This window comes from Ruditapes philippinarum, unplaced genomic scaffold (genome assembly GCF_026571515.1).
Source record: "Ruditapes philippinarum isolate M1 unplaced genomic scaffold, ASM2657151v2 ctg1901_1_1_1_1, whole genome shotgun sequence".
NCBI classification, from domain to species: Eukaryota; Metazoa; Mollusca; class Bivalvia; order Venerida; family Veneridae; genus Ruditapes; species Ruditapes philippinarum.
In genome coordinates, this window is record NW_026865272.1 from 38,563 (window position 1) to 60,815 (window position 22,253).

Consider the following 22,253-nt stretch of genomic DNA (forward strand, 5'->3'; position numbering starts at 1 on the left):
TATAGAGTCAAGCCAGTCAACAACATCAGTGCAGTTTGACTTTCAGATTGTCTTAGCAATGCATGCTTGACATCTCTAAAACTGATTAACACAGGTCTAAATCTAAAGTCATTTGAGCCGCGTCACGACAAAACCAACATAGTGGGTTTGCGACCAGCATGGATCCAGACCAGCCTGTGCATCTGCGCAGTCTAATCAGGATCCATGCTGTTTGCTAACAGTTTCTCTACTTGTAATAGGGTTGGTAAGCGAACAGCATGGATCCTGATCAGACTGCGCGGATGCGCAGGCTGGTCTGGATCCATGCTGGTCGCAAACCCATTATGTTGGTTTTGTCATGACTTGGCTCATTTATCTATCACAGATATACATAATCTACCTCTCAGTACATCTGTATTGACCAGTTGTTCCATCAATACACACACACGTGTAGGTGCATCCATCATCCCACTTATCTCCGGTCTTATATGCCTTACCCTGGTACAAGCACACATCTGTAAAAATATAATATTTTACATTTTTATATGCAACAAATGATCACATGTTGAAGTTATTCATCACTGAGTACACTGGCTCAATAATCATGGAGTATAAGGACTTATCTTGATAATGTCAATTAAAAATTTCTATTTTCATTTATCAAAATATATGCAGTCTTTTTATTTAGGCACAATTATATTATTACATATGTATAAAATAAACTAATTATCTGATAGGCTTATTAAATACTGACTATTTGTTACAATTCCAATTTGTAAGTAAGAAAACTTTGGGTTAAAAGAAATTAGAAACTTGATCTATTTGATAGAATCTTATAATACATAAGGATAATCAAACTTTTTTCTTTTTTCAAAGAATATATAACAGCGTAGATTAGTATGTAAATATGAACATTTTAATCTACATATGATATGATTATAGTTTGAGATACAAGTTATTAATGAAGTAATATATTATTACCTCTAGATCCAGTGAATGGATTAGATGGGTTAGGTTGTGTATGTCCAGTAATTGTGCCAGGTACTCCAGTAAGGATTGTGGTGTTTGGATTTGTGACTGAGTTTGTTGGTTGGCACTGTGGTACACGGCAACATGAATCTCTTGGATCTGTTACCATTGTGCAGCCGGATTGAAGGGCTGGGTAGGTTGGACATCTGGAATGAAAATCAATTTCTATACAACTAGTTTAACACTTAGCCTGCTGGCAGCAACATATTCTACCTGTGCAACAATTGTAGACCAAAATAAGCCAGCACATCTGTGCCATCTGATCATGGTCTAGACAGTTTACCATTCAAAAATTTTCCCTAAAAGCCATGAATGGTTCTGCCCAGTTAGAAAGATGGACAAGTCAATTTCAGATATTTAGTAAAGAAAGGATTTACACTAATACGGCATTGAAAGTTCATAAGCTAAACATAATTGAGCCGCGTCATGACAAAGCAACATAATGGGTTTGCGACCAGCATGGATCCAGACCAGCCTGCGCATCTGCGCAGTCTGATCAGGATCTATGCTGCCGGCTATCAGTTTCTCTACTTGTTATAGGGTTTGTAAGCGAACAGCATGGATCCTGAACAGACTGCGCGAATGCGCAGGCTGGTCTGGATCCATGCTAGTCGCAAACCCATTATGTTGGTTTTGTCATGTCGCGGCTCAATTAAAGATTCAATTTAGAAATCAGATATAACAACATACCTGTCGTCACACACAACATCATTCAACATGGTGTCCTCACATCTACAAACCTTGTCACAGGCATCATCAAATGTTTGTCCCTTTCTCAATGGGACACCCTTGTACACGCAGAAACCTAAATTTTACAAAAATTGTAATTAGTTTATAATATAAACTACAGCAATACAGATTTAAGAATTTCTTCTTATAAGCACACTTCTCATTCAAACTAGAATTGTTCCAACATCAAACATAATAAGTTATAAACTATATTATAAAATATCTATGACAAACATGTGCAACATCTTAATTTCCTATATATCAAATGTTGAATTTTGCCATAACTGTGAAAATATATCTAGTTTGAAATACTATCTTGTTCATAAACAAATTGTAACAATTTCCTGACATTGCACTAATTGAATAAGGCACAGCTCTGAAACTGTTTCAGATTCTGTATAAACCTGTGTTGCTGATTGACTTAAAATGTGACATTTTCATATCAAGCCTTTTGAATCTTGGTATGATACCACCCTACATAAAACTAAATCCACAGATATCTAATGTAAACTAAAGCTACGGGATGATTACCCTTTTTGGCGATGTAACTTTTGTACAAATAATCTTCTAAATAAAGAAACTTACTTGTGGTAGGTGTTACAAATGGGTTTGGTGCTGGGGTGCTGACACCTGGTACTGGAGCCAATGTGACCTGGGGTGCAGGGGTGGAGCAGTCTGGTTTCTGGCAACATGGGTTCATTGGATCTCTCACAAGTCTGCACTGAGGTGGAAGACCTGGATATCTTGGGCAGCTGGACAAGAAAACAATATAAGTTATATAACGCAATAACATGTATATTAAGAATAAGATAATGTAACGTATTTAAACTTTAAACAAATATATACAACAAACTTGCTCACAATATTGTATTAAGCATTTTCTCTCTCTAAAATTGACCACACATATATGTTAAACTTTGTCAGCTATGCATATACAGTTTTATTCATTTAAAAAAAATAATTTAAGAAACACATGATTTTACCTTCAGGTGAATAAACAAAAACTCAAATTATGTATTTATTGTCCTTGCTATTTTTAAGTAATATAATTATTCACTATTTTTATTGTGTTTGGTGCCCGACTACCTATATCTAAAACCAGTTAAACATGACATGTTAAAACTTTTAAGAACTGGAAATAGTCACAATGTCTTAAAGAATTATTTACTGACATCCCTGTTGCTTTAAACAGATAGATTTAACATAATGCAAATATTCAACTTTATGATTTGTCAAAACATTTATGATAAATCATAAAAGATTGTTTGTTTTTCCCTCACATACAAAAATGTAATGAAATTACTGAACAACTGAAATTTCGTCAGCATAACTACATTATATTCATTATGTATTACAAAATTAAAATGTTCAGTTATTTCACTAATTTAAAATTCAAAATTCTGCTTACACATCGGTACATCTGTATTTTCCATGTTCAGCATCATAGCATGTGCAGTCATACTGACATCCATCTCTCCATGTTTGACCTTGTGTATACACGCTGCCTTTGTACACGCATATTTCTTAAACACAAAATTTATGCAATTCTTTATTGCATTCATGTAACAACATGTAATGAAGACAATGTCTAAATGCAAAACGTATTTTGAACAATATAACTTTCAGTAAGTTGAAAATAATAAAAATATTTATTACAACTTATTATCAGTTTCTAAACAAAGGATATTCTATTTGGTGTCTGAGTAAATCTTCAACCTCATAAAAATCTAAATGATGAAACATATGAAAATCAACACCTAATATAAAATAAATTACAATCTACATTTCATTACTGAACGACCCAGTCAGTTTAAATGTATTTGAGAAGGGGCCAGAACTCTTTTAAATACTGAATACGAACCAAGGGAGTTAATTGTATGTTATATTTTCTGTCACGCTAGAGTGAATCATAGAACATATAAAATTGATGTGTAAAAATAAAATAAAAACTTTTACACATGTACTTTGGGTGACTTACTTGGAGCAGGTGTTGGTGCAGGGGTATTGTTGATGTTGGGGTTTGGAGCCAATGTGCTTACACCTGGTATAGGAGCCAATGTGCTTACCCCTGGTATAGGAGCAAGGGTGCTGTATGTGCCTGAATATAAATAAAGGGAAGTCATACAGAAAATGTAGTCAAAATATCATCTTCAGTTTAAACCAAAACATACTGTATTTTCCCTTTACAATAAAAGCAAATAACACCCACCAAGCTAAGATATTTGAGCCCCGTCATGACAAAACCAACATAATGGGTTTGCGACCAGCATGGATCCAAACCAGCCTGCGCATCCGCGCAGTCTGATCAGGATCCATGCTGTTCGCTTACAAACCCTATTACAACTAGAGAAACTGATGGATCCTGATCAGAATGCGCAGAGATGCAGGCTGGTCTGGATCCATGCTGGTCGCAAACCCATTATGTTGGTTTTGTCATGACGCAGCTCATTTCTTTTTATCCTAAAATGTTATTTTATATACAAAAGCTCAACTTGAACAATAACTTTTTATAATAGAATTTTAAACATGCAACAAGATAATACAACAACTTCCTCACTTACCTGGTGCTGGTGTCATGATTGGACGTGGTGTTGGGACTGGTCCACCACCAGTATGTACTCCTGTAAAATAAAGACATATAATATTTACCAACTAAAGATATAATATTTACCAACAACATATGCCAATTACCACACTTAGTTTTGTAACTATATAGATACATGAAGTAACATAATAAATTATATAAATTATCATCACAATTACCTGTAATTTTATCAAGACAAGTAAAAATAGATATTATAATGTAAATTACCAGCCACATTCCGGAAATAAATGCAAAAACTAATAACACTGTTAATTCTATGTGACGTAATTAAAATAACAAGCAATTATCATAGTATTGCAAGCAATCCATAAGTCCCCTACCGGTTAGAACCCCATCAACATTCTGAAGGGCTATTGGCCATTCACTTATGTTTCAATTTTTCTCTATTTTAAGTAAACTTGTTGGAAAAGTTCTTTAAAAGTGATCACAGGAAACAGTTTTTATGAACAGACAGACAGACGGACTGAAGGACACTCTAAAGTTAATATTTGAAACATCCCTGTTACCAAAATATAACATTTTAAAAGCAAAATTCTTAAAGAGGAGATAAGTCTTGAATTAAAGATGCAATTTCATAAAAATTTTCAGCTCTTTTTGACTTATCACAAATATTGTTATATTTGCCATGTTTTAAGCCTATTTGTTGCCAAGGCAACTGATATTTTTTCAAATTAGGAAGAACAGATAAGACATGCATAATATCAAGACTGCTATCTACCCATATGTCAAGTTTCATAAAAATATTTCCAGTACTTTTTGAGTTATCACTGGATTCAGTATATGTGTAAAATTTGCCATATTTTCAGTATATGTGTTGCCATAGCAACCAGAATTTTCAACATAGGAAGAAAAGAAAAAACATGTGCATAATCTCAAGACTGCCATCTACCCATATGTCAAGTTTCATAAAAATATTTCCAGTACTTTTTGCTTTATCACTGGATCCAGTTTATGTGTAAAATTTGCCATATTTTCAGCCTATTTGTTGCCATAGCAACCAGAATTTTCAACATAGGAAGAAAAGAAAAAGACGTGCATAATTCCAAGACTGCCATCTACCCATATGTCAAGTTTCATAAAAATATTTCCAGTACTTTTTGCGTTATCACTGGATCCAGTTTATGTGTAAAATTTGCCATATTTTTAGCCTATTTGTTGCCATAGCAACCAGAATTTTCAACATAGGAAGAAAAAAAAAAGATGTGCATAATCTCCATACTGCCATCTATCCATATACCAAGTTTCATAAAAATATTTTCAGTACTTTTCAAGTTATTGCGGGATCCAGTTTTGTGGACGGACGGACTGACGGACTGACAGACAGATGGACGGACGGACAGACGGACGGAGGGTAAACCTAAAGTCCCCTCCGGTAAACCGGTAGGGGACTAAAAACAAATAGGATAATAACATGTGACAAAATTAATATACATTTTGTATTAACAAACAGAATAAATAACATGTGACATAATTAAGATAATAACGATCAGAATATACATGTATAACATGTGACAAAATTTAGGTAATAACAAATATTAGGATATTTACCTGTGACAGGTGCTGGTACAGTACTGTTGACTTGGTTACATTGTGGAATCTGGCAACAGACTGGATCTTTAGGGTCAGGTACATATATACATGAGGCAGACTGGTAGCCTGTGTATGTTGCACATCTATTTCATAACAAAAAAAATAACCATGATGTATTAATACAATAACTCGGCTTTATAGAAAAGGGTAGCTGTATATTAAATGATGCCTGCTCATGCCAGAATGTTGTTAGGTTCCATGTGACCTTTATAGTGTCAGTAAATGAAGAGTAGGTTACAAATGTTAAAAGTCAGAGTGACTTCCCCTTTCTCCCTAACAGAGGAAGACTTTTTAATGCTGCTCAGAGTGAGATGCCTATACTTTGAAAGCTACGGGTACATGCAAAATTTTCATCAATGAAGGAATCAACTCTTTATCCTTTTATCATGGATAAATGATATATTTCAACTACATTCAAGTACCATGCACATTTAAAACATATTGTACTTTTTTCAAATATGTTTCAAGGAAACAATTTCATAATACATTTTAAAATCATTTTTTTCTGAAATTTGGTTTCAGAACAATAATCATGGATAAATTGTACAAGAGTGTACTATATTCAGTTGTTCACCAAATGGTCTTTTTAATTACATATGTGTATTAATTTAGATTACTTATTTATATAATAATACTCATATATGCTTATTTCATGTGTCTTGTCAAATCAGTACGAACATTGGTTGCATGTGTACAAACAATGCAGTCTGTAATGTGTAATGTTCTGTCAATGTACCCTTTGTTTACAAATGTTGTTATTTTTAGTAAAGTTTACAACTGTTTACACAATAATTATAATGATTGCACAATATAACGTAATATAAAGTCATATAGCGTAATTTTGAAACTTAACGAGCTATAAATGTTTAGGTATACCTCTGGTTACATGTGTAATGTCCGGTCATGCCATCATCACATACACATATTTGTTTACAGCCATCATACCAAGTCTGTCCTTGAGTGTAAGCCTTACCACTCATAATGCAAACATCTGGAAGAAAAAAAAACATAGCTCAAATATATATAGATATATATAAATACATAGAATCATCCATAGAAGTGGGCAGCTATACATTTGATGTATGCAATTCAATATTATTTATTCCGTAAACCGTAAAATAGGAAAGATCCCTTGTTTTGGCAGTGCATATCTGAGCAGACTAATGGTATCAAAAGAGAAAGAAATATGCCCAGATTTACGGACAAACTGATTTATATTTATCATGCAACTGCTATGGTAACTGCCCGATAACACTTGCCTGATAATTATTTTTGTTATCACGTCAGTAACCTGATATCAAAAATTAGCCCCGCCCATTTTAACGGACTTTTTTTCAATTGCTTATATTCTCATTTTCATCAGCATGTGAATTCTACAATGTAATCTCATACCCTTACAAGTCTTGAATCAATATGCGAAATTTATTTATTTATTATTTCGATTTCAATTACGAATAAATTAGATAGCGAATAGTTTGAAGTGACGTCATAATTTATATTGCAAATGACATCATCGATGTTCACGTCATACTATACATGTAATCATAACAAACAGGCTAGACGATTTTCTTTGAGAACTTGTAAATGTTTACTTTATTTCGCCGGATTATTATTTAATAAGTGAACAAATTGTTTCGTTTAAAAAATAAGACGCATGTTTGTGTAGCTTGTGTTTGATTGCCGATTCAAATGACTTTTCTTTGATTGAAATTATCGTGAACTTTTGAATTTGACAATTCAAGACAAAAATTGCAGTAAAGTTTAGTTTATGTGATTCTAAGCGGATTTTTGGATCGATGTTTAAATTAAAGGTAAGAATGTTATCGTATTAGGCCTACATTCTGTTGTATTTTATCCGAGTCGAAAAACAAAATGGCCGCCAATTACAAATTCTAAGTTTCAGGGGCGGAGGAATTTGTTTTCAAGAATTATTTCTTTGAATAAAAATCCCCCTTTTTAACGAAATTCGCTATTTAAAAGTAGATTATTTTGTTATTTTGACAGTTATTATGTGTTACATGATAAATAGAAAAACATGCTACTGTCTTTTGATATCAATTTTATCAGGCTCGGCTGATATGGGCAGAAAGGGCTCGGCAAGCCTCGCCCTTTCTAGCCCATATCAGCCTCGCCTGATAAAATTGATATCAAAAGACAGTAGCATGTTATTCTCTATATACATGTATATATATACATGTGTGTTTAGTCAGGCAAATACTGAAAGCTGATTTGATTGATTTTTATAATATATTTACTTAACACTCATCTATGACCAATATTTACAATGAATTAAATTCAAGTGTTATTGATATTTGTCATGAAGTTATGAATAAAATGGCTTTATATACATCTTATATATGATGCAATAACTTTCTGAATTTTATAGTGACCAAGTTATTTACTCTTTGGTAGTGGTTGAGGTTTAGGTGTTGATGGTGTTGGGTGTAGGAACGGGTCGGGTGCCACTGTGCCAGGCTTTGGTGCATTTGTAGGCAGTCCTGGTTTTGGTGCGAGTGTTGACACTCCTGGTATCGGTGCTGGTGTGATCATGCCTGGTATCGGTGATGGGTTGAAAATGCTTGGTGTTGGGGCTGGTGTCATGTTTGGTGCTGGTGTTGGCACAACATTTGGACAGAATGGTTTCTTGCAGCACTGGTCGTTAGGATCTTGAACCATCACACAGTATGTTGGTATGTTTGGATATCTTGGACATCTAAATGACATAATACATATTAATTTTAAATAACTTTTACAAAGTCAATGGTTTAAACATGAATTACCATACAAACACAGCCTTACTAACCAAATAAAGTGCAAATATGTTAACAAAATCTTAAAGTTATTTTTTTAAATGAAAAATACATGTAGAGAAATTAGGGGAACACTGGCCTAGTGGTTCAGGTGTTTTTGGCTAAAAACAAAACAATCTGTTAGTTTAACAGTGATATAGAAGGTCTGCTGTTTAACTCAAATGCTGAAGACAATGTTTCATCATATGGTACTAAAACTGTTGAGTCAAAGTAATATAATGATTTGAATATACAGCTTTTATCATTGTCATGTTAAAATAAATAACTTTAAAAACAAGTTGATATTAACCATAACATGTTAAATTACCTCTCAGTACATTTATATTGACCTGTCATATCATCTAGACATACACAGTTGTATAGACAACCATCATTCCATGTCTGTCCTTGTTTGTAGTTAATTCCCTTGTATACACAGAATCCTATAACATGAAACAAATAGTCCTTATTGACTACTAAATAACAAATTCGAAGAGTTGGCAAACATGCACCACCAAATACAAAATATTTATATGATATTTTGTAAATTTCTAGTATAATCTTTATATTTAATCCATGTTTTTATGCTTGAAACATGAAATAATTTCCATCCATTAATGGACTGTAATTATGTATAGAGGTTGCAAATGAAAGTCTCATATATATAAGACACCTTAAACATGTGTGTAAATAAATCTTCTATACAATATCAGCTAAAGGGAGTAGTAGCTACTGTTTAATTTACATATCTCTAAATACTGAAACCATGGATTTCAACCAAACCAAGAATACAACAAGGGATTGTCATATGACATCACAGAAATGATTAGATACAATTGATACAAATCAAGCATAAAATAAGTTTGTATTGAAAGTTACCTCTCTGTTGTGGGGGTCTGGTTGGGTCAGGTTTACTGATGATTTGTCCTGGTACAGCTGTTGGTATTGGGGATGGTGCAGGTGTTGGCACAACCTTTGGTGTTGGCACTGGTGTCTGCCCTGGTGCCAGGTGTGGTGCAATTGTTGATCCAAGTGGGTTTGGTGCAGGGGTCATCTAAAATTATTACAATTATAAACCTAAAATGACAAGTTCTGAACCTTTCAATATAACTTAAAAAAAACTTTCTTCAATAACGAAATACAAACTGTGAAACATATCATTTCCCATTTTTTCTTTAGATAATGATACCACTATAAGTTCTTATTGATATACAATGCATCATATATATTATAATAGAAAAATAAGCGCTAAACTTTCTTTTGAATATATGTGGCTTTTAATGGACCTCTCAACATTCTACTTGATTTTTTACAAAAAGAAGAAATTGTTTGTAATTTTTTTTTTTAATTATGTTACAATTTAATTAAAGATCATAAAATACTCATGATAAGAGATTAACCTACATTTGGTCTAGGTGTTGGCATAATGTTACATTGTGGTATCTGGCAACAAGCATCACTTGGATCTGTTACCATAATACAGCCTGAAGGTACTTGTGGGTAGTTAGCACATCTGAAATATCAAAATGATTGTATGACTCCGCCCCACATTACTGTTCACAGTATAACTACAATGATCAGTTAATAATATAACTAACAAAATTAAATATATTTTGGTATACACACAGAAAAGCCAAACGAAAAATCGGCACTCAGCAGCTGGTACTAGAACCACAGGTCTCTGGATTGGTTGTCCAGTATGCTACCCACTACACCACAGCGACTGTTGCATTTTTATTATGCTAATTGACCTTATATATTGAACATCAGTTATACAGAAGTCTTCCCTGATACTTAAAACACTGTTTATACAGTTGTCTCCCCTGATAGCTTCAACACCATACAGATATCTTCCCTAAGAAGGAATACCACGTTCAGAAATTTTGAATATCTATTGTTATCATCTCTAGAAATAATTTACTCTCAGATGAGTGAGTTAATCATTTCAACAAGAGTTATTACTAAACTGAGTTATTGCCCTTTTTTGTAATATTACCTGTCATAACAGTTGTAATAGTTTTTACTAGCATCATCACATCTACATCTCTGTGAACATCCATCATTAAGAACCTGTCCTTGGCCAAATGTCACTCCATTCATTACACAGAATGCTAAATATAAACCAAATTTGATTTTCATTCATGTACATGTTCTTGCTGAGGAAATAAAGGTATGTTGATTAAAGGAAGTAAAGGTAATTGACAGAAAAAACTTAACTTGTAATACATAAAAATTATTGGTTATAATTGAGTACAAACAAATGGGTTACTGACAAATTATGACTAATCAACATTTCTTAATTAGTTAATATACTGAATAATCTTAAATTAATTATTAGACCATGATCTTTCAAAATATATCTAAATACTCTACATATTAACAAAAACTATATACATCTTAATTCTGATAAAATCTGGCTTTTTCTGGATAAGAACATTCCTGCTTTTCAACAACACATGATCTTTTAAAAAAAAACATATCAATAGTTTTTAAGTGAGATTGTGGCACAATCCAATATCATACTTACATTTAGGTTGAGGAGCTAGAGTGGGATTGACTCCTGGTTGTGGGGCTATAGTGGAGACTCCTGGGATAGGAACCTGTGTGGTACCTGGTACAGGAGCTGGTGTGAAGATGGGAGCTGGTGTTGTGGCTGACCAATCACATACTGGAACATAGCAGCAGTAATCTCTGGTGTCTCTCTGAAGTCGACACTGTCTTGGCAAGTTCGGGTAATCTCCACATCTTGAAATTAACAAAGAAATTTATTTCAAGTCTTTGTTAGTCTTATTCCAGTACATTGGCCTATTTTACTTGGTTATTAAATCACACATTGACATCGTGAATTACTAAGTTTTTCTTGTGGGAGAGAAACCTTGTGCATGTTTTTTTTTTTTTTTTTGCATTTCTACATGGACAAAATAGTCCAATTATAAGCAAAAATACCTACAATAAGTATGGCTAAGATGATACTTATTCTATTTCCTACAACAGCACCTGTTTTTCTTGTATCATAACTCATCTCTCTTCATGTCTTACACAAATGAATGTTATAGAAATATTGTCATCAACACTTTATGCTATAGTGACTAAAAGTCATCAATATATAATGCATACCCATAGGCATTGAGATAAATGGTAAATTAAATGGCTTTAAATATTGTGGATCAATCAACATTACAATAAAAAGTCAGGTTCTTAACTTCTGAAAGTTAACAGGCTGTGAGCTTCATCTCAAAGGTAACTTTAAATAAATGTCTTAACAGAATACATGTATTACCTATGTGAATGTGATATCTTACCTGGCAGTACATGTATATTTTCCTGTCATAGCATCATCACAGACACAGTTGAAATCACAGCCATCTTGCCATCTTTGTCCCTGGTTGTATTGTTGTCCCTTGTATACACACACCTCTGTTATAAATAGACAACAAGTTGTATTACATATCATTGATGCTTGCCCATATGGCCTGTATCCAGTGGCGAGGGTAAACAAACTCAAACGCACATTACATATCATTGTCCACTATATTTTCAAACCTCTGTCATTATAATAATTATATTAATATACATCATGTTAGATTATATAATGCTGAGGCATCTATGTTGACTATATTTCAAAGTATATATAGTTAATGTAATTATGCAATGAAATCACAACCTAAAAAATTGTGACTAAAATAATAAACACAATATTTATTTACATAAGACATAGAGCTAAAAGTATGAATGTTACTATTGTATTACACATACTTGGAACAGGCTGTGGAGCTGGTGTTGGTTGCTGGGATACACCAGGTTGTGGGGCAACAGTTGTTCTTGGTAATGGAGTGGGTGGGGTACCGGTTCCTGTGACAACGGCATGGGGAGCATCGGTGTAGATCTGTGGTTTATCTGTAGGTCCAGGTGTTGGCTGACCGTTGGTACCTGGCACTGGAATACATTGTGGTACCTGGCAACATATTGGATCGTTGGGGTCGGGAACCATTGTGCATGTGTTTGGCACATTTGGATAAATTTTACATCTGCAATAAAAGCATTGAGTTTATTTTACTGGGTATATTTTAATATACAAGTTTCTGTTTGTAATAGTTTGGTAATAAAATGTCATATGTTACACAAAAAGTTGTTAATATATGTCTTTTCACCAAAATAGCTAAAGAACATAATATATGTCTTTTCACTAAACATAATATATGTTGTTTTTTTTTCACTAAAATAGCTACAGAACATAAGAATTTGTATATAAATGATTAACTTTGTTTAACATATTGTTAACCTAAAAAGTTAGTATCAACTGTTCAATTGTAATCAAAATATAATGATGCAGTTGCACAAAACTAGGTTAATTACACATTTCCAGTAGTTACACTATGTCATTCAATTACTCATATGCCAAGTTTACCTGTCAGAACATGTGTAATGACCAGTTGAGGCATCATCACACACGCATATCTTGTCACAGCCCTGGTTCCACTGCTGTCCTTGTGTGTACTGTACACCACTCATTACACAGAATTCTAAACATACAATAACATAGACTTCTAAAACAATTTTCAAACATCAAAGAATATGTAAAATATGTACTGCAAATATTTGTCCACATTATATGTAAACATTAAAATATATGCATTCATTTCTTATTGAAAAATTTGAATCAGGCTTTACAGAAAAAAAATTCTAATAACCACCCTTTATTAGCATGGAATGTAAATTTGGAAATATCTTTATAAATAATGCTTTTCGGAACTAACAATATTGATAAATCTTCATTTCAGCATTATATTTATGATATAAAAGCATAAATAAATTGTGTTACAGGATCTTTAAAAAAGCTCAATAAGACAAATAAAGTATGGTAAGATATGGTAAAATCTTCACAAAAAGTAAGAAAAATGTAGAAATTTTAAAGTTATTCAATGCTAGTAAAATATAATGATTTCACTTATGAAGTGAATATCTGCAAAATAAAAATACAACTTTAAAAGGAAATAACCGTCTAATTTAACTGAGAACTTACGTTTTGGCATTGGCTGTGGAGCTGGGGTCGCGATTGGATTGGGTGCTGGTGTGTTATTTGGATTAGGTGCCAGTGTCACTATGGGTCCAATTGGTGGTTTAATGGTGGACACTCCTAAAATCAAGTCAGATTAAGATTAAAGCTTGAATTCTTCTGAGAGCTAATGCAACATAACAAACTTGTGCTATTCAAATCAATCAGACAGTAACTGTTACACAAAGTTACATTTCAGATAGTCCATACATCAGCTTATAAATTGTGTCATAGTTCTCATTTTCCATATTTTATACTTTATTTTTGCATGTAGTGTTTTGTTGCACCTTGCCTTGAGCATTTTGTTATCGAAAATGGCAACCTATTAATGAAGTAATCATAGAATTGAGCTAATTATTTCAACTTTTAAATTTAACTTACACAGATTTGAGGTAAAGAGATCAATTATCATTTCTAGTTGTAATATTTGCAGTAATACATTTAGCCCTCTAAATACAGGCCATCAATAAAACTTACAACATTTATGATTGTACAAATGCTAGTATTTATAAACATGTTGACAGTTTTACCTGGTTGAGGTTGTGGTGTGTAGTATGGTGTTGGTTGTGGTGTTGGCTGTACTTGTTGGCATTCTGGTTCCTTGCAGCACTGGTCTGACTGGCTGGTTACCATTCTACAATTGCTAGGTAACGCTGGATATACAGCACATCTGTTGTCATACAAAAACAAATATTTGTGTAATTATTGAATAGTGAGCAAATATGATATCTCATACATTTTAAATTATTACGTTCATTCTAAAAAAAAGAAAATATTTTTCATTTTCAAACTCTGACAAACATGAGGGGGTGTTAACCTTCAGCGTGCTGACCGCAAAGGAATCAACCATGTGACCAGCGCAGACCAAGATCAGATGTCCTGTCAGTTTATAGTCTGCACTGTTTGCTATTCAGTCATTATATATTTTGAAAAAAAATCCCTAAAAATGATCATGGTTCTGTATGTATTGACAGGTGTTAAAGTCCATTTAATTATTTAGCGTGGCATGCGTTATGCAGACTTCATAATTAAATACATATACATGCATATGAAAAGATCTCTATTTCAAATGAAAACACTAAATCTAACCACAGAAATAAACAATCTACCTTTCAGTACATCTGTACTGACCAGTCATACCATCAACACATTCACAATTATACTGGCAGCCATCTTGCCATTTCTGTCCCTCCATGTACGACTTTCCATTGTATACACACACAGGAAGTGGTGGCTTGTCTGTAGTAACGCCAGGTTGGGGTGTTGGTGTAACTCCTGAATTAGATATTCAAAGTATTTGGATACACAATATAGTATGTGTTTATGTTTATTTCCCCATATAAATTGATATGATACAACTCTTCAGATTTATAACTTAGAATGTAAATGATATAATTACACATTTTAACTTCATACAATGTACGTATATGTTATTGTAAAACATTTTATGATAATAAGCAGTACTGAAATATAACGATGCATTCTTGTTATATAGAAAACATACTGGTTAAAGAAAGTAAAAACTATCCCTGAAAAAAATATCACTTATTTACCTTGTCCATTGATTATAGGTGGAGCCAGTGTTGGTATGTATGGAATTGGGTTCACAGATGGCGCTGGTGTCATGTTTGGTGCAGGTGTGGGGTTCACACCTGGTGCCGGAGTTACATTTGGATTAGGATTTGGTGAGAGAGTTGGATTTGGATTTGGGTTTGGGTTTGGTGCCAGTGTTGGCAGGCTCTTGCAGACTGGTACTCGGCAACATGGGTCGTTGGGGTCGGTCTCTAAAGTACATCCAGCTGGCACACTCTGGTACTGGGCACATCTACACAATTTCAATTTAACTTTTATTTTTCACAACAAAAGCTTACCATTCAAAAGAAAGAAACACAGAAATTTAGGAAGTAAACTGTAATATTCAAAACTTTGAAACAAAAGACATAACTAAGCTATTCAATTAACATCTGTTGAAACTTATATATATTTAAATAAAGTAAAAAAAGGGGCAAAATCTCTTTATAATTAGCTTTTGTAGTCTAATAAAGAATTTTGATTTGCCCAGTGTTAAATATGAAACAGTCCATTGAAAGTTAAGTAATTTCAATGTAAAATAAATGAAGCTACGAACAAGAACCTGGTCAGACTGCATGGATGTGCAGGCTAGCCTGGCTCTATATTGACGGCAAATGATCAGATTTGGTTGCAGGTGGTTCCTGACACACTTTATACACTTTAACTTACCTCTGATTACATCTGTAGTATCCTGTCATTTCATTTTCACACACACATTTAAGGTCACAGCCATCATCCCATCTGTCTCCTTGCTTGAACAATACACCATTGTAGCTACACAGTTCTGTAACATAAGGTTATAAACGTTCATTCTACTGATTCAAAATTTGCAAAAGTTATATAATTAAGTTCCTTACAAAATCATATAAAAGTATTTCATAACAGTTTAATGCATTTTACACAGTTTTATTATAATAATATTTTCAATACCACAAAATAAATACTGTATACACTTGTTCTGTCTACTGGAATCTGATTTTCTACTGGGATACTTTAGATTGTATCATTTCTTTCTATCTATGTTGGTATACTAGTATCTGATTCTACTTTATCCACACAAAAAAATGTATTTTATCTTTTTATGTTGGCATAGATATATAAATGTAAATGTAATCAGTGGATACTGATTCACAAGTTATTGAGATCAAGACATGCCTAAATTACCTAGTATGTTAGATAATGTTATATTCTTTAAGAACTTCAACATCTGAAATATTTAAGGTTTTATTCTTACTTTTGGGTGTTGGAGCAGGTGTGTTGAAGGTTCCAGGTTGAGGTGCTAATGTTGAGACACCAGGGACTGGAGCCAATGTTGTACCTTGACCTGTGACCTCACCGGTTGTACCGGAGAAGTTACAGTAAGGTTTCTTACAGCAAGGCTGGTTGTAATCCTGAACCATCTGGCACTGAGGTGGAAGTTGTGGGTATTTTGGACAGCTGAAAGAAACAATGTATGTTATTAAGATTAAAATATTCTTTTTACCTTATATCTTATAATCACAAATAAATTAAGGACTTAAGGGACCTTTTAAAGGGAGGCAATTAGGACTAAATTCTTAATATGATGACTTTTTCTGCGACACAAGGAAAATTGACAGTTCAAAGAAAAAGTTGTAATGAAATAAAGTGAGTGAATAAATGATTGAAAAAAAAAGAAAAAAAAAACCTTTTCAAAAATACTTCCCAGATGTTATGACGTCACTTCCGGTAATTTTATTATGTTTTGCACTGATAAAGGCATATAGCCGAAATGCATGCAATAAATAATTACTGAATGTTCGTGTTTGTGTGGCTTGTCTGTTTATTGAATAACTGATTGTAATTTTGAGAGGAACTCTTGAACTCTAATTATATAGGATATCCTAAAGTATAGAGCTGAATGCGTTAAGTCCTTTTCAAAAATACTATCCAGATGTGTAAAATAAGGTAGGAAGTGTCAAGGTTATATGGGTACATACATTTCAGTACAGTCATAAACACCAGTCATAGCATTCATGCATACACAGTTGTAAGTACATCCATCTCTCCATCTTTGTCCTTGACTGTACTGTTTGCCCTTGTAGATACATGCAGCTGTAATATATAGTATAAAGGTTTAATAAATTTACCATTTCACATTAACTATAGACACCTAAATAATACTGAATATGTTTTCTTAAATCAGTGTACATAGTTACAACAAAACTTTAAAATATTAATGCGGCTGATACCACTTTCAGTATACTACCCATCAATAGGTAGCATATTTTATACATGTACTTTGTCACTCCCTAAATCAAATTTAGATGTAGAAACTGGGGACAAGATTTTGGACCTGTGTTGAATAAATTAAAAGTATTAACAATCAATTCCTTATTCACCTTTAGGTTGTGGTTGTGGTGCTGGTGTTGGGTTGACTCCTGGTTGTGGAGCTGGTGTAGAGACACCAGGCTGAGGTTGTGGGGCAGGTGTTGGTGCCTTGGTGACACTGCCTCCACTGATGTGTCCTGTTGGTAGAGTTGGGTATGGGTTCGGGTTTGTGCTGTTGGTTACTGGTGGGCAGTATGGTACCTTGCAGCAGAGAGGATCAGCGGGGTCAGCAACCAAGGTGCAGCCAGCTGGAACACTCGTGTAATCAGCACATCTAGAAACAAAACAGATAGATAATCATTCTCTATACTATAAAATAAACATAATATTTTAATGCCAACCATCTTATAATAGTCATTGTCATAATGTAATATGGAAGTATTCTTTCAAAACCTGGTAAATGGTTCATTATCTCCATTATGCCAACTATCACAGAATATTTATTATCTGTAGGATTGGACAGTCTAAGAGTCATTGGTTAAACTGAAAAGTCAGACATTTTATGGCAATGCATGTATGACCCAATAAAAACACAATGTTTACCTCTTATCACATCTGTAGATTCCTTGCATGGCATCCTCACAAGTACACTTGAAATTACAGCCATCATACCACTGCTGTCCTTGTGTATATTGATCAGTTCTGTACACACAAACAGCTGTAATACACATAGAATACATATAGCATACATAGACATTACACAGAATACATTGTGCATAGATAGATACATATATTACACACCCACAAGTTTAACATATATAATTATGTATTAAATATACAGAGAACTTATATAGCAAACACAGAAATAATACAATCATTGTTTTAGGTAAATTTACAATATTGTTTCAGTGAATATATTAATCTAAAATGTATCCTCACAATTATACAATATCTATATTAAATAACCCAGCACTATTTAATCCATAGTTACATATTATGTATAAAATAGGATAAAGAATTATGCATGAGACTTACATTTTGGTAGAGGAGCCAATGTTGGGTTCGGGTTGGGGAATGGGTTTGGATTTGGTACTGGTGCTATTGTGGACACCCCTGGTACTGGAACTGGTGTGCTGCCCTGGCCTGTGATCTGACCACTGGTTGGTACAAAGTTGCACACTGGTTTGAAGCAGCATGGATTTGCTGCATCCTTTATCATGTGGCATTCTGCTGGCATACTTCCATATTTTGGACACCTAGAAGAAACATTTCACACTTTAAGGTTAGGTCATGGTTACAAAAACAGCTACAGAAGGGAAATCAACTTACAAGTATAACTTAAGGCAAGTGTTATGCAGATGAAATTAAAAGACGAAACCCAAACAATCAAAACTTAGAAAAAGAAAAAAAGTTGCTGAGTTCAAGTTGGTTGCATATTAAAAATGAGAAAAAAAATTACTATATGAATCATGATTATGACTGGAAAGTATATGATGGTCAAATATGGTAATTAAATCAATGTCCTATATTATGAATCATCTCTATGCTCACAATGGATAGCATAATGATGATGGCACATGATAATAAGGTCTTACATCTCATCACAAACGTATCTTCCTAGAGTAGCATCAGTACATCTACATTTGTAGTCACAGCCATCATCCCAAGTCTGTCCTTGGCTGTACTGTTGTCCCTTGTATATACAGAAATCTGGAGAGCAAAAAATCAGTAACATGGTTTCTAAATGTGTATCTCACTGAAAAATCATGGTTCAAAGGAAGAGAGTTGGGTGTAAAATATACAATCTTAACTGTTATATTGTCAGATCACCTGTCATTTCCTTAACCAGAAAATACATAAAATGCTGGCATTGTTCTTTATTTTTTTATAAAAACTGGTATATTTATACAGTCAACTCTCTGTATTTCAAAGTCATTGGGACTGACCGGACTATCAAAAAAATATCAAGATAACGAAATGCCGAGATAAACATTTTAGGGTTTAATTCAGTCAGAAACTAATTTTTACAAAAGAAAATGTAGTTGTTTTTTTTTTCATATCTATCTTTTTATTATTAAACTAAATACATAATGTATTAATGTCAGAATGTCACTTTGGCAGTTACATCCAAAATTTTCAGTTTTCACATTTTTAAAAACATGTTCAATATGATATAAATGACTCTGTATGTAATAGAATAACATATCTTTATATATTTAATTTACAGTTTTTTTATTAAAAAGTCTTAAGGGTATATATCTAATATCAAAACTACTTACTGAGTGGTTGAGGGGCTTGTGTGTGTCCATCTGGGAATGGTGTGGGTGCTGGTGTGTTAGCCTGGCCAGTAATCTGACTTGGTACTTTGGTAGGTATAACATTAGGAGCCAAGGTGCCAGTGATCTGTCCTTGTGTTGGTGTAAAGTTACACTGTGGCATTCTACAGCATGAGTCACGTGGATCTGTTATCATGGTGCATTGAGGTGGTATGTTCGGGTACTGTGGACATCTACAACAAAGAAATACATGTATTCAAATTATATAAACAGACACTTATACATTGTTGTTTTCAAATTTCTTAAGAAAACAGTAAGTTATGATTTCGTAATTTGTTTGTGGCACCAACACAATTTTGGTTATATGGCAACGGAACAGGAAATATGATTTTGGCTAATGTTGGTTGTTACAAAATAATTTGGCAAATCTGCATAAATAGCTTAGTCAGACAGCATTAAAGTGTGTATTGACCTATCTCTATACTGGTGGCAAAAGCTTATTTGCATCAAGCAAGTTACAGGTTAAGTATGTCAGTGTATAATACCTATCATTACAGACATATAGTCCTCGGCTAGCATCATCACATCTACATTTATACTGACAGCCGTCATTCCATGTCTGTCCTTGACTGTATTTAGCATTCTTGTATACACAATATGCTGTAATACAATAAAGATTACATAGTACATTGTTACAAGAAAGAGGGAGCATTTTGGTATGATAACTAATAAAACAACAGTAGTTTAAATAAAGAACCTGTATACATAATTATTCTTTTTGCTTGTTATCCTAGTTTATATGAATTTATTTTAGTTTAATTGTGTTGGAAGCTATAAGCTTATTGAAACACTCTTCAATCCATTCCTGGAACTAACCAGTACTAAGCAATGAGTGTACAGTTTCTTGCTCACAGAAACAACAGCTTGCCAATGATGGGGTTTGAACAAATGCAGCCAGCGATCCTTAGATTACTAGTCTGACATATTTACTACTTAAGTAATCAAGGAGGGGATGAAGAACAACACGTCAGGAACACCAGAGTGGGTTTACGTTAATTTATCTATCTACCGGTTTCGATCATATAATGACCTTCATCAGGATAATACCTATAATAATAATATATATTTACTACTTGGTAATGCCTTCACTCTTTTGCTTGTTGATACTGCTTTGAAAGAATCTATCCAAATTATTTCACAATCAAGCAAAATTTTAATGGTAAAGACAAGATCCAAACATTGACTTCATAAAAACATGTTATTTATAGCTACATGTAAGTCTCCCTGTTTTTGTTTATCAATTACAGTGAATAATATTGAGTTCACAAACATCACTTTTTTATATTACTTATCAATTTTATTGATAGTGACTTCTATAAAACTTTTAAATCACCATAATTACCATTGTCTAAATAAAATTTTTTTTTTAATTTTCAGAAAAGCATGGAAGTCCAAGATAACATACTTTGTAAGTGGAGATTTCCGTGTGTCAAAAAGTTAGGGAATTAAAAATTCCTGACATTTCGCTTGAGAAAATATAAGCGTAATCGTGCAAGTGTAGAATTACATGACAGGTTGGTTGTTATTAACGCTAGAGGAAATTTTAGTAATTTTCGTCAATACTGTAATGACCAATATTTTCACATCACTAACTTAACCACTTATACAGTACTTTGTCAAATACTTTATGAAAAACAATAAAAAATGACATTCAAGGATGGAAACATTAAGAAAATCAAAGTGTTTCTATGATACAGATATACATGTATATATTGAGATATAACATACATGGTGTTGGAGCATTTGTTGGCTGTAAATTAGGAGCTACAGAATGTCCTGGTTGTGGAGCTGGTGTAAGGGTACCAGTAATTTCACCAAAGTTTCCATTGAACTGGCAGTCTGGTTTCTGGCAGCAAGGATTTGTGAAGTCGGGAACCATTCTACATTGTGGAGGAAGGGCACCAAAGCTTGGGCAACGATCAACACACTTGTAACGTCCCTTAAAAAGACAAGAAAACATTCCTTTATTAACCTTTAAAAACAGATTATGATGTGAAAGTCACATTATTTTTTAAATAGGTCTATCCACTCACTTATTTCAAACTTTTAGGAAAAAGATCTAAATGCTTGTACCTTTAATTTACATTTGTATGAAATACATTATAGTTGCATAAAAACAAAAAAAGCTTTTTCTGTTCAAAAGATATATTAAGATATAATTGTGATTGAAATAACATAAATGAGTTCTGTAAGGTTATACATTCCTCTAGTGGTATCATCAAATAGTATTATACTAGTAAAGGTTATTACATAGTGTTACTATATCAAAACCTATAAAA

The 22,253-nt window shown here is 33.3% G+C and overlaps 1 protein-coding gene across 3 annotated transcripts in view; it reads right to left on the reverse strand.

The window, feature by feature from the left end:
* The window catches only part of LOC132728460 (uncharacterized), a 61,872-nt gene that overhangs the window by 19,725 nt on the left and 19,894 nt on the right, over positions 1-22,253 (reverse strand). For all 3 annotated transcript variants that reach the window (XM_060714107.1, XM_060714106.1, XM_060714105.1), the window contains exons 27-58: positions 21,703-21,913; positions 20,460-20,574; positions 19,918-20,147; positions 19,234-19,348; positions 18,674-18,894; positions 18,242-18,356; positions 17,710-17,972; positions 17,308-17,422; positions 16,584-16,786; positions 16,019-16,133; positions 15,331-15,602; positions 14,887-15,052; positions 14,308-14,447; positions 13,745-13,858; positions 13,130-13,244; positions 12,478-12,749; positions 12,024-12,138; positions 11,249-11,466; positions 10,718-10,832; positions 10,126-10,234; positions 9,601-9,775; positions 9,050-9,164; positions 8,335-8,645; positions 6,809-6,923; positions 5,891-6,015; positions 4,299-4,358; positions 3,716-3,835; positions 3,146-3,260; positions 2,323-2,489; positions 1,699-1,813; positions 961-1,154; positions 380-494 (exon numbers count right to left, since the gene is read on the reverse strand). In XM_060714107.1, coding sequence (XP_060570090.1) covers positions 380-494; positions 961-1,154; positions 1,699-1,813; positions 2,323-2,489; positions 3,146-3,260; positions 3,716-3,835; positions 4,299-4,358; positions 5,891-6,015; positions 6,809-6,923; positions 8,335-8,645; positions 9,050-9,164; positions 9,601-9,775; positions 10,126-10,234; positions 10,718-10,832; positions 11,249-11,466; positions 12,024-12,138; positions 12,478-12,749; positions 13,130-13,244; positions 13,745-13,858; positions 14,308-14,447; positions 14,887-15,052; positions 15,331-15,602; positions 16,019-16,133; positions 16,584-16,786; positions 17,308-17,422; positions 17,710-17,972; positions 18,242-18,356; positions 18,674-18,894; positions 19,234-19,348; positions 19,918-20,147; positions 20,460-20,574; positions 21,703-21,913 — 5,066 coding nt within the window. The remainder of the gene's footprint in view (positions 1-379; positions 495-960; positions 1,155-1,698; positions 1,814-2,322; positions 2,490-3,145; positions 3,261-3,715; positions 3,836-4,298; positions 4,359-5,890; positions 6,016-6,808; positions 6,924-8,334; positions 8,646-9,049; positions 9,165-9,600; positions 9,776-10,125; positions 10,235-10,717; positions 10,833-11,248; positions 11,467-12,023; positions 12,139-12,477; positions 12,750-13,129; positions 13,245-13,744; positions 13,859-14,307; positions 14,448-14,886; positions 15,053-15,330; positions 15,603-16,018; positions 16,134-16,583; positions 16,787-17,307; positions 17,423-17,709; positions 17,973-18,241; positions 18,357-18,673; positions 18,895-19,233; positions 19,349-19,917; positions 20,148-20,459; positions 20,575-21,702; positions 21,914-22,253) is intronic.